This window comes from Thalassophryne amazonica, chromosome 13, assembly GCF_902500255.1.
Source record: "Thalassophryne amazonica chromosome 13, fThaAma1.1, whole genome shotgun sequence".
Classification (NCBI taxonomy): Eukaryota; Metazoa; Chordata; class Actinopteri; order Batrachoidiformes; family Batrachoididae; genus Thalassophryne; species Thalassophryne amazonica.
This window is the reverse complement of record NC_047115.1, coordinates 26835375-26848400: the sequence shown is the minus strand read 5'-3', so window position 1 is coordinate 26848400 and position 13026 is coordinate 26835375. Positions and strand designations below refer to the sequence as shown.

The following is a 13026-nucleotide window of genomic DNA, read 5'->3' as shown; positions in this document are numbered from 1 at the left end:
ACATGCACCCAAAGCACAGTAACAGCTCTATCTGACAAATCATGTTCATTAGTCATTTATTTTCTTCACCTGAAAGATACTGTGTGATTGTCAGTCATTCATCGGCATGGTTTACTCTGTGTCATGTTGTGTTTTTCCACCCCATTTTGACTAAAAGTCTTCTTGTTTCATCTGTCTTATTTTTGATATGTGGAAATGCTGAGATCAGAGTGTCTGTTGGTTAATTTATTTGGGCACAGATGTCTTAATTCATGCTGAATAAAATGTTCTTTTGGGTTGTTCTCATTCCTTTTGTGGCCATTTCATTCTTATTGGCTTTATGATTGTGTGTAGCTGTGTATATCAATGTGGTATTGGGTTGCACTTAACATTATTTTGTCGTCACCTGCATGCAAAACTCTTACAGCAAGCATTTTAATACAAATTTACATTATGCCATTGGAATATGTTACAGTGCATCTATTATATAAATTGAGAGGACCTAAAATTTTGCAAGCACATAATTTATTTTGTGTGAAATGTTTGTTAGTATGACTTTAATGCTAATTAAAATAGCCTTTTGAAGCACAACTGCAGTTGTAGGGTTTATTGGACTGGCTCAAAAGGCAGATTTACTTTGTCTTATTTTGTAAAGTGCAACCTCTTGTTTGATTTCACGCTGTGATTAAACAAATAAATTGATGGAATTTTTATTGTATTACACTTGTGGGATTATTTTTAGCATTTAACATTAGTTAAGTGAAAAAAATAAGTCAACTATGTCATATGTAGAGTAAAAGGCACTGATGCAAAGTGGCAAATAGAATAAAGCACATCAAAAGTCAATGGGTTTTCTTCTTCTTTGGTTTTTTTATGTTTTGCTTTTTGTTGTGTTTTTTTTTTCACCTCTGCCATATGCCAAGATTTTTTGTTCTCACATTTGCATCATTGCTTCCTGTCAGCTGTTCAGTATTTTTGTAATTAGTCACTGACTCTAGACCATCATGTGGCATGACATCATGGGTCTTTAGATAGGTGGCCTTTCTCACATTTCAGTAAAATTGTCTTTCTGCTGTGATTATTTCTGTTTTTGACTCACTCAAATTTCTCTTTCTGATTTTTATCTTTTATTTCAAATTATTTTATGTTGTTTTTTTATGTTTGCTTTCTTATTACTTTTGGTTTAACTTTGTTGTTGAAGAAACAACTGATCGAAGCTCACCGAGAACACAGCCTTCTGGTTACCCTCACAAACCTGGCTTTTCAACGAGATCTTATCAGGCGTGGTCGCCTGTTCCTGTCACCGTCCCTGGCCAAGCCAAGTCTGGGTTTGGCTCCCTCTCCAGTTCGTCATCCAACACGCCTTCTGCCTCTCCATTAAAATCTGTCTGGTCCATCAACTCTGCCTCCCCCGTCAAGACCAACGCCCCTGGATCCCCTGCCTCTTCTGTCAAATCAGTTAGCGACATGGCTTCACCCATACGATCTTACAGAACAATCTCATCTCCTATAAAAACTGTAGTTCAGCAATGCCAATACCAAGTCCAAGTGGCCCCCAGTCCCCTGGGCTCTGCAGCAAAAAGTTCCCCAGACCCTATGTCTATGAAAGGACTGACAGCGTTGTCTGCTAGGACCTCCCCTGTAACTACCCATGGAGGAGGAAGTGCTCTTCTTGAAAGAGCATCCGTACCTATCACCCCACCAGCCTCTCCCAAATCATCTTTGAGTATGTTCGGTTCACCTCTGTCATACAAAACTGTTATGGGGAGCTCAAGTGGCACACCATCCTCCTCCTCCCCCATAAAAACAGTTCCAGGGCTTTCTTGTGTCCGTTCCTTTGCAGATGCCTCAGGCCCTGCAAGGAACCTGTTCTCTCTTCTCTCCCCATTTAAATCTAAGGCCTCCTCTGGTGCTGCGACTCTAATAAATGGAAGTGCACCCCCTCCACAGTACCGCTCTTCATCCCCAACATCTCCGCTCACAAATAGTCTGCAAGAGAGAATACAAGCAACCACCAATGCTGCAACAACAAGTGTCAATGCAGTGTTTGATGAAGTTGAAAAAACATTTAATTCTTGTTCTGCAGGCTATGGAACCTTGAAGTCTTTGTCCTCCTCTGCTTCTTCCTCATATCAGTCCATTAGATCATCAGCTTCTGGCTCCCTGTATCCCTCAGTAAGATCCCCTCCTAATGTCACCACTGCTGTGACATCCAGCACAATGACTGTTCCAGTGTACTCTGTTATTAATGTGCTGACAGAACCACAGTTTAAGAAACTACCTGAGGTGTCAGTGTCAGCTGCTGCTCTTCTTTCTCCTCAGAAGACATTGCCTGCTGAGTTGAATGCTCAGGCGCAGTCTCCCTTTGCCAGAACTCTTTCCCCTGTCAAATCTCCTCTTTTCTCTGCTGCCATGAAATCAACATCCACATCAACATTATCATCCAGCCAGGAGATTCTGAGGGATGTAGCTGAAATGAAAGAGGACTTGATACGGATGTCCACCATTTTGCAGACAGACCCAAATTCCACAGCCAATAAAGGATTTCAGTCAAATTCTCCCAAAGAGATTAAGATAGAGGATGAGGAGCCATATCGGATTGTGGAAAAAGTTAAACAAGATTTGGTAAAAGTGAGTGAAATACTGACCAAAGATGCTGTGAAAGATGGTAGGGTTTCTTTTGCAAAGGGTTCTCTGGATGACATACACTTTTCTAAAGTACCCATCGAGCAACCACCAAGCAACTGGAGCTATCCACCTAGATATGAAACTGTGGTTCCTCAAGCCAAATCAAAGAAAATACCAGACAGGGATTTCAATCTTTCCAGTGTAGTTGACTACCTGGCCAGTGATGTTAGCAGCAACTCTTTCTCTAAAATGCATGACACAAAACATAAAACAGATGAGGGCAAGCGAGAAGGAGATGGCAAGGAGAAACAAAAACGTGTCCTCAAACCTGCCATAGCAGTTCAGGAGCATAAGCTTAAAATGCCGCCAACAAACATGCGCTCATCTGGTTCGGAGAAAGAAATCAGTAAAATAGCAGGCGTCCTCTTTGGAGCAGATACAGTGCTAGAATCTCCTGATGACATTTCACATGAGCAGGATAAGAGTCCCCTTTCAGACAGTGGCTTTGAGACCAGGAGTGAAAGGACACCATCTGCGCCTCAGAGTGCAGAAGGCATGGGCCCCAAGGCCCTGTTTCAGGACATCCCAGTTCCCCCAGTAATCACCGAGACAAGAACTGAAGTTGTGCACGTCATCAGGAGCTATGAGTCCCCAGAGGACAACAAACAAGCTGTATTGGAGGATGCACAACCTGTCAGATACATTGATAGTGATTCCAAAGGGAATCAAACTGTGTTAATGCAAGATCAAAATAAATCCTACCCAATTAAAGTTAGCCCTGAGGATGATCCAGTGGGAAAAGGGATGAGGCTAAAGGAAGAGACTCACATCACCACTACCACTAGGATGGTGTATCACAAACCCCCTGGCAAAGAAGCTGCAACAGAGAGGTGTGAGGAAACTATGTCTGTACATGATATAATGAAAGCTTTTCAGTCAGGCAAGGACCCTTCTAGAGAGCTGGCTGGACTGTTTGAACACAAGCCTGGCAGTGAGGAAACATCACCAAGACTAACTGAGGACATCAACTCCAAACCTAAGGTTGAAAGAATAATTGAGGTTCATATTGAAAAAGGCAATAAAAGTGAACCAACAGAAGTCATTATCAGAGAAACAAAAAACCATGCAGAGAAGGAAATGTATTACTACCCAGGAAGCAGACAGGAAGAGGAACCTGAGGAATACCTTCCAAGTTACCTTGAGGCCTCCAGAGGGAACACACCTATTTCACAGGAAGAAGATAGTCGGCCTAGTTCGGCCCAGCTCATGACCGATGACTCTTACAAAACACTAAAAGCACTTAGTCAGCAGTCAGTCGAATATAATGATGATGAATCATCAGAGCTTAGAGGAGAATCTTATAACTTTGCTGAGAAAATGTTGCTTTCTGAGAAATGTGACCGTTCTCATTCTGACACAGAGGAATACCTGAGAGACAGGTCTCATTTTCACTCGCCAGACAGAAGTAGCAAAAGTGAGGGAAGACCAGCTGGACCAAGAACAGAATATATTTTTAGATCTTCAAGAAATGTGTTTGACAAATCTGGTAGAATGGCAAATGTCGACGACAGTTTTGATAAACTAACACTTTTGCAGTATTCATCTGAGCCTGGTAGCCCGAAGCAGTCTGTTTGGATGCGTGTGGCAGAAGACACACAGAATAAGGACCGAGAACAGATAACCTATGAAGACAGAGTAGACAAGACTGTGAAGGAAGCACACGAAAAACTCAGTGAGGTATCACAATTTTTTCGTGATAAAACCGAGCAACTCAATGATGAGTTGTCTTCTCCAGAGAAGAAATCTTGCAGACCAGACTTCAGAGAAACAAGATCAGGGCCCAGTTCTACACACAGTAGTCCAGAGAGGTCCACGTATAGGAGTGGTGGTGCCGGAGAGGAATGGAACAGAGATAGGCTTAGAGATCGGTTTGGATCTAGTGATAGGAAATGTGCCAGCTTACCGAGCAGTCCAGAGAGAAGAGTCCTGTTGCAATACAGTGATTTAGACACAAGAAAGCAAGGAGATACTAAATCACAAGGAGGCACAGGTGAAAGCCCAAAACCTTTTCAAATATCCTCCTCCAAAGTAAGTGCTGCTAGGCTAAAGTTTGAGCAAGAAGCTCAAAGACAAGATAAAGGTCCTCAGTGTGGCCAGAATTCAAACGCTCCTATCAGGAAGCTCCAGGAGAGTAAGCTGCCTGTGTATCAAGTATTTGCTGGTTCAGATATGCCCAAAACAGACAGTGCAGTAAGTGAGAAGAAACCCTTGTATAGTGAGTCAAATAAATTTTCATCCAGTCGCAATGCCAGTGAAAAAGAACAAGAAGAAAAAAAGTTATTCAAAACATGGGAGAGCCAAGGATATGGAAACTATAAATCCCCGCCAACCAAACTATCCCATTCCTTGCAACTTGATTCAAGGAAAGATGGTACGAGCAGTGATTCTCAAAGACAAGAAACCACTAAGAAAATAATATACACAGAATTTGTTGTCAGAGAAAGTCAGAATAGTAATGACGGTCTAAAAAAAAACTTGGAATCACAAATTCCTGTAAGAAAACCATCTAATGAGAAACACCAGTACACTTCATTAAAAGTAAATGCTTCAGTTGAACCGTGCGAGAAAGCAGGGTCTCATATACCGACTTTAGTTAGAAATCGGTTGCACAGTAGCTCTGAAGCCAGCAAGTTGAATTGTGGATCCGCGTTAGGGAAACCCACAGATTCACCAGATGACAGTCAGTCCAATGTAGTGTGTAACGGCGTTGAAAATGATCAAGTAGATTATTTGGATAAAGAAACTCCGGTGGTTGTCACAGAGGGCTTCAAAGATATCAAACCCTTACCTGTGTATGTTAGTATTCAAGTAGGAAAGCAGTTTGAGAAAGAAACAGCTTCTGAACAGCTGGGAACATACAAAAAGATAGTGAGCCGTGAGAGTAAGACAGTGCATGAAACAAGAGGAGCATTTTACACGGTGAAACAAAAGCAGTCGCCATCTCCTCACGGAAGTCCAGAAGATGACACTCTAGAACAAGTGACGTTCATGGACAGTTCTGGCAAGAGTCCTGTTACTCCTGAGACTCCCAGCTCAGAGGAAATGAGTCTGACCTCAAGAACACCAGATTCTGTGATAGGCATCATACCTGGCATGCCCAGCCCTATCCTAGAGGAGTCTGAAGAAGAAGGAAAGGCAGGCCTGCGTAAAGTGTCTCCAAGGGAAGAAGTCAAGCCAGATTCTTCAGAGAATCCCTGTCGAAACCAAGATGCAGAAAGACAAAATTCCAAGGAAAAAAGGGTTGCTTATATCGAGTTTCCTCCTCCTCCTCCTTTGAAGGCAGAGCAGCCTTACGCCGAGAAAAGGGGGTCACGTGCTTCATCTGAGGCAGACACAGAGATGATGGAGGTGAACCTCCAAGAGGAGCATGATAGGCACCTCTTAGCTGAGCCAATCATCAGGGTCCAGCCTCCATCCCCAATTCCTCCTGGAGATAATAACAGTGATTCTAGTGATGATGAGTCCGTCTTCCATCCCATTCCTATCAAAAAGTACACTTTCAAAATGAAAGAAGAGGGTGAGAAACGATCAAAGCAAAAAAGATCTGAGAAAAATGGAAATAAGGAGTGTGGGATCAGTAGTGTTTCAAAGGGAGAGGAAGCGGAGATGGAACAAAATGGCAATGACCAGTCAATCACTGATTGTTCTATTGCAACTACTGCTGAGTTCTCCCATGACACAGATGCAACTGAGATAGACTCTTTAGATGGATATGACCTTCAAGATGAGGATGATGGACTAAGCGAAGACCCCAAAACATCTAGTCTGTCAAATGATGAAAAACAAGCCGACCGTTCTTTTAGTCAATCCAAACTTGAAGTGATAGAGGAAGAGAAGTGTGAGGAAGGTGGAGCTAATGGAAAGACAAAAAACACATCTACAGGGAAAAACAGTGGAGATGAAAAGGATTACACACTGGAAGGAAGACATCCAGATAGACAGGTGTTTGGAGACAACTATTTTGGCTACCAACTGGAGGAGGAGCTCAACTCTACCTTTAAAACTGTTGCCACAAAAGGCCTGGACTTTGACCCATGGTCAACCAAAGGGAGTGATAATGAGGGTGTTTTTGAGTCTAAAACAAAAGAGGAAGATTCCAAACACTTTGGCTTGTCAGTAGATGACAAGTCACAGGCCACAACGCCTGACACAACCCCCGCTCGAACACCAACTGATGAAAGCACACCGACTAGTGAGCCCAACCCTTTCCCTTTCCATGAAGGGAAGATGTTTGAGATGACCCGCAGTGGTGCTATTGACATGAGCAAGCGGGACTTTGTTGAAGAGAGGCTACAGTTTTTCCAGATTGGTGAGCATTCCTCTGACCCTAAAACAGGGGGAAGGGGGAGAGGGGGCAAGGTCCTTGGGGTAATTTCCTCTCAATCAAAAACAGGGGAGAGGGCCACAGTAGGGGAAGGTGGGAAGGTGAAGGTAATAGAAACAGCCACAGCCAGCAACACTACACCAGCAACACCAGCAGCAGCAAAATGCAGTCCCGCACAGTCTGGCAATGTCGGTGGCTACACTGGTCCTGATTCCCCCACCTGTGAAGCCAAAGCTGAGACCGCCTCATCATTCACAATCACAGCCTCTAAGGTTGATCCCAAATTACGCACTCCTATTAAAATGGGCATAGCTGCCTCACTAACAGTGAAAAAAGACTCAGGTGATCTGTCTGACTGCAAAGCTGAGCTGTCAGAGGGTCAGATGGTTCCAGAGTACATCAGTATTGAGGGTCAGGGTAGAGAGAGCATGTCCAGCAGATGCGCTGATCCCAAGTTAGAGAAGAGAGGTTACCCATCTGAAAACTGCAACAACAACAATAACCTAGAGTCCTCCAGTGTTCAGGCTAACTACATTCAGTGTGGCAGCGTGGTGTTTAATTTGCAGTCCTCCTCTGAGCCCACGCTTCAGAAAGCCAGTAGGATAGAAACAATTAGCTGTAGTAATGTAGAAGGGAGAGCAGACGCATGCAGCATTCAAGGGAAAGAGGCTAAAAATGAAACAGTTAAAGAAGGTGAGATGAAGCAACCAAAGTCTAGGCTTCCTGTAAAAGCATCAGGGTGGACATTTCACACACAGGGAACAGCCATAGGCAAACAGAAGCCCAAAGAAACAGTGACAGTTGAGGTCAGAAAAAGAGGAGAGCCAGCCATAGCCAAAGTAGAGCCCAGGTCTAGAATACCAATCAAGGATGTTAAAAAGAGCTGCTCTGCTGCCACGGCTAGCTTACCTGTTTCAGTTAGGGTCCCCTCCCAACCTCAGAGGGCATTGGACACAGAAAGAACAGCCATACAGTTGCCCTCAAGGCTGCCGCTGAAGGACAGGCCTCAGGTTGGCATTGCCACATGTGAGGCAGTATGTAGAAAGGACAAACAGGAGAATCCTAGTGAGGTTTGTAAGCGCACCATCGAATACTTTAAAGGAATTAGCGGGGAGACGCAAAAGTTGGTGGACCGGCTGTCAGACGAGGAGAAAAAGACGCAGACAGAACAGTCGGAGGAAGACAGCACCTCCCGGAGCACCTCTCTGTCGGACGCCTCCCAGCCTTCCCAGCCCTCCCAGCCTTCCCGCTCATCCAGGTCCGGTAGAGGTTTGAGGGCTGAGGCCGGGGCCGCGTCCGTAAGAGCAAAGGTGGCGACAACGGACAGGGCCTCCGGCAGTGAGAGGAGCAGAAGGAGTAGGCGGACTGGTGGGAAGGAGGGCAGTCAGGGACTCGCAGGGTCTCGAACACCTCCCATCGCAGAGATCAAGCCTAGTTTGTAAAATTTTCACACTATGTTTAAAATACGTCTATGTATTTCAATATTTCACTTTTAGTTGCATGACATTGTTGTGATCATTTAATGGATTGACTGGAATGCCTGTGGCGTGTTTACATATTCTCTTCAGAACAGTACCTGTCATTTAAATTTCTTTTTGCCATTGATGTACTGTGTACTGTATTGTCCTTGTTGCAAGATTCCCTTCCTTCTCTTCCCCTCTCTCAACCCTTTTTGAATCGTAGCATAGTAAAATCAGCATGCCCAGTAGTAACTGGTAAACTGGCACAACCAATCCCTATTTGACCAGTCTCTGATCTGTCTTTTTTCTGTATGGGGTGGCTACTGACTTACTGAAGTAGTATGTTCTAGTTTTGCCATTAGTTTTACCATAACATAACTGTCAGCCATGTACACATAAAAGCATCTTCGCATGTTGACATTCTACATTCTAACATAGATCTATCCACCCTAGAACTGCAGAATTGTAGTCTGTTGTGCTTTGTTTTGTGTGGTTCTCATAACAGTTACTGCCTGCCTAGAGGATACATCACCCACAAACAGTCACAGAGCACCACATACTCTGTCAGATGTGTATGTGGGGCATAGCCGGGGTTGTGCCAGTTGGTGGTGTGGCGTGCTCTCCATATTAAACATACTCAAGCAACTTGCTGCATCATATTGATGAAAATTCAGTTCCTTTAATACAAAATAATTTACCTTTATGTAATCCTGCCAAAGTCCTCCAAATAACACCACAAATAATGCTGCATTCACATGCTGTTGATAGAAAAACCATCATACCATTTCTTACATCCCTATTCCACAGGGTGCCATTGTAATACGATCGCCAACTTCCCAAAAGTGCAAAAATGGGATGAAACTGCTTAATCTGGCTTGCTTCCTAACAGGCTGGCTTGTAAAGTGGAGACCTGGCAACTGGATTGCTTATAGTGTGCAGACCTGGCAATCGAGGAATACCCCATTTAGGGTCCCTTCACACATAGCACGAATAAGTAGGAATCAGGGCGAATCACGGCGAAACAGCCCGCATGAAAACATCGAGCCAACGTCGGGAGGGACACATGGGCAGGCGTGAACGATCCTGCTGTGGCAGTTTCGTGAACGCTTGTGTGTGTGCACGAATCCATCGGAGCAGGAACACCGTGCAAGCAGCTGGAGTGTGTGCAGCAGCTGTGGAAAAAAATACGTGCCACCCACGGGATGAGAACCTGCAATTTACAAAAGCTGTGATTGACAGACAGAAACTTTACCACTGCACTACCATCACTGTCCTATAAAAGGTGCGTAAAATGCCTGAAATCAACAAGGAGATAAACGTATTTAAAAAAAAATAAAACCATACACCATAAAAACACTGCATTTTATGCGAGACACATGCACCACATGTGTGTTGCTTTTTGCAACGCCACACTCATGGGGGCATTTAGACATATTTCACATACAGCTCAAAAGTGATCGTCTGCTCACTGTTTTTGTGCTGACAGCGGGACTGGCCGCACATTTTCTAAGTGTCAAGTGAGCCTGTTGGATGTTCGTGTGTGTCACCTGGAATTTGGCCGACACCTGCCGCGATGGGGTTCGATGGGCTCTCACAGGGCACTCTCTGTCTTTCAGCCGCTGGTGTGCGCGAATAGTTCTAGTGGCACGCGTATGAGGCGTTGGAGACAGCGCCAATTTTTCACGAATGGCATGCAGTTCCTCCTTCGTGTGCTGGTCGGCTTAAATCGTGTCATGTGTCAAGGCGCCCTTAAAGACATTCGAACATGATTAAAGCTGTCAAGACTATGAACACTCCGACGTTACCTTGTACTAGCAATGGTTTTGCAAATCAGGTTGAAAATTTTGAACAGTTCAAAACTTTGACGCTGATGTCAAATCTGGTATCGATGATGGCTGTAACTACTACATATACCAAGTTTGTTCAAGATTGACAATATGCCCCAATTTGCTATTGCCGATGAAACAGGAAAGAATGGCACTCTGTGGAATAGCCTCATTATTCCAGAATCAGTCTTCTGCAACAGCAGATGATAGATGATGACAGGAAACACAGTAATTATGCTGTGTTAATGAGAGATTGAAGAATTTACTAAAGCCCCCTACTCAATTCCAGATATGTGTCTCAAATCCAGTTTGAAACCTTGTCTTTACCTTTTAAAATCTTAGTGTAAATGGCCTACGTGGTAAATATATACCATACTATCATTTTGCTGTTCTCATCATTCTAACATAGATCTCTCCATCCTCTCACTTCAAAATTGTAGTCAGTTGTTGAGACTCATGCAATGCTTTGTTTTGTGTGGTTCTCATGACAGTTACTGCCTGTCTGGTAAATATATACCATCATTGTGCCGGTCTCTTGTTTAAACCTAAGCTTTCAATGTGTTTAAAATTTTCTTTTTTTTTGTTTCTGTCACAAATGTTTATGTACATGTTTATGTACTTTATTAGTCCACATTGTTCTACATGACTTAATATCACTGAGAGCTTTTCTGGAAGCACCAGAATTTTGATAAAGCTATACTATGGCTGTGCTATAGTGTCTGTGGTTATGCTATGATGCTTTTGCACACATTGTACATTACAGGCCTGGCAGGTTACATTATAACACCGCATGCTCACATGGTACATTATATTGTTAAACTGCATGTGCAGTTATGATCTTCAAATATCAGTTTGTCATGGTTATAGACCATGTCCTCCTGGGATGGACGTCTATATAACTGACAGTGTGGCTTTAATTGAAAGGTAGAACAAGGTTTTGGTATTTTAACACAATGTTATGTTGAAACAGGACGCTCTAGCTCTGATTATTGCATTAAAGGTGATCTTTTTATGATAGAATAAGTCCTATGTATGTCTTGTGGTCCATCCTGCCAGCATCTATCTCTGTATTCCATAATGTGATGTCCCCTTGGACAGAACAGCAGTCCCACTCATATTATTTCCCCAGCCAAGACTGGTACCCATGTACAGATGAGTGGACTGAGACAATGCAGATTAAGTGTCTTATCCAAGGACGTAGACTGGTAGCATGAACAGGATTTGCACACAGTTTTACAGATTTATCCAGTAAGCTATCTGCTCTACAACCTTTTGTGATGTTATAGCTTAATGTCACTCTGTAATATCACACAAGTTATTCCTGTTTATCTGATATAAAAACCACTTCTCTCTGTACTAAGTCATTTACGTTTAACATCCAGTTTGTCCTTGTCACCTCAGTCAGTGGACTAGGTTGAAAATTTTTAACTTTAATATATTAGTCACCTATTGTCACTGTAATACATCAAAAACAGTGGAACCTACAATTTACTGTTATACACCAGCAACATGTGAATGTATCATCAACAGTATTCAACTGCTGCCAACAATCAGTAGCATCCTCAACCAAAATATATAACTTATGTTCACTATGCATAATTTGAATGCTATTTTGTATAGAATTATATCAAATATATCATTCCTTTCCCTTTCGTTTGTGTTATTAAGTACTATTATATGTAATGGAATTTGACTAATCAGGATTAAAATTTGCCAGATGATCATAGCCCTCGCCTTCAAAATGTCCTGGCTACGCCCCTGTCTACTTTTTTCCTTGCATATTAGCCTTTTCTTGCCATTCTAAGAAAAGCAGTTAAAGTTGTTCCAATTTTTATTTCCACACAGAACATTTTAAACAAAATCTTGAGTAATTTTGTTAATACTGCTGAACAAGTGGCCAGAAAAGGAAAATTGTTTGTTTTTCTTGTGCGTCAATTTATTTGGTGAGGGAAAGCACATGAATGCTGTTAATGATTCTCCTCTATCGTGGCAGGTCCTCAAAGTCCCTGTGAGCGAACAGATTTGCGAATGGCTATTGTTGCTGATCACTTAGGACTTAGCTGGACAGGTGAGAAATATTCTTCACTACTTTCCATCTGTTTTGTTGTTGTTGTTGTTATTGCCTTTGCCAAAACAAATAGCTGCTCAGAATGTCCCTTAAGTCTTTTCCACCACCAGGGAACAGGGTCCATTCTGGTTGTAGCAAAAGTTTTGAAACATTCAGATTGTTTCCAACCAGTAGTAAACTAGTTTATTGGGATCACCATTTGCTAACACCATGATCTGAATGGGTCCAGCTCAGGTACCACAAATTTACAGAAATTAATTATGCATTGTATATACATTCAGCAGTAACACATTATAGTCCATGCAGATATACAAACAACATAAACATCTAGGGTTTCTTTGGGGAGTTATTTGTGCTCAGTACTTACTAAGTGTATCTTGTGTTTGTTGTAATGATATGATTTGGTAAAGAGTTCTGCATGCAGAAACTCCATGTATCACAGCAGATTTTGACTGATTAACTATGTGGAACATAATATCTGAAATTAAACTGTCTAGTCAGAGGTACACTACCTGATCAAAACCTATAATGGTTTGTCATCATTCAAGACATTACTGAAGAAAAACTCATCTTTACAGTAAGCCATGAAATGTCTTTGTGCATTTGATTAACATCGGTGTGTATTGAATAACGGAGAACTCGTCTGGTGGCTTTGGTTTAAGCTGTTTGAGTTCTTAACCT

The 13026-nt window shown here is 42.6% G+C and overlaps 1 protein-coding gene across 42 annotated transcripts in view; it reads left to right on the top strand.

Moving 5' to 3' along the window:
* The window catches only part of ank3a (ankyrin 3a), a 302777-nt gene that overhangs the window by 266855 nt on the left and 22896 nt on the right, over positions 1 to 13026 (top strand). For 20 of the 42 annotated variants that reach the window (XM_034185605.1, XM_034185606.1, XM_034185591.1 and 17 more), the window contains 2 exons: positions 1181 to 6976; positions 12271 to 12345. In XM_034185605.1, coding sequence (XP_034041496.1) covers positions 1181 to 6976; positions 12271 to 12345 — 5871 coding nt within the window. Of the gene's footprint in view, positions 1 to 1180; positions 8426 to 12270; positions 12346 to 13026 lie in introns of all 42 variants that reach the window. The other 22 variants (XM_034185576.1, XM_034185580.1, XM_034185574.1 and 19 more) reach the window with 2 other exon arrangements.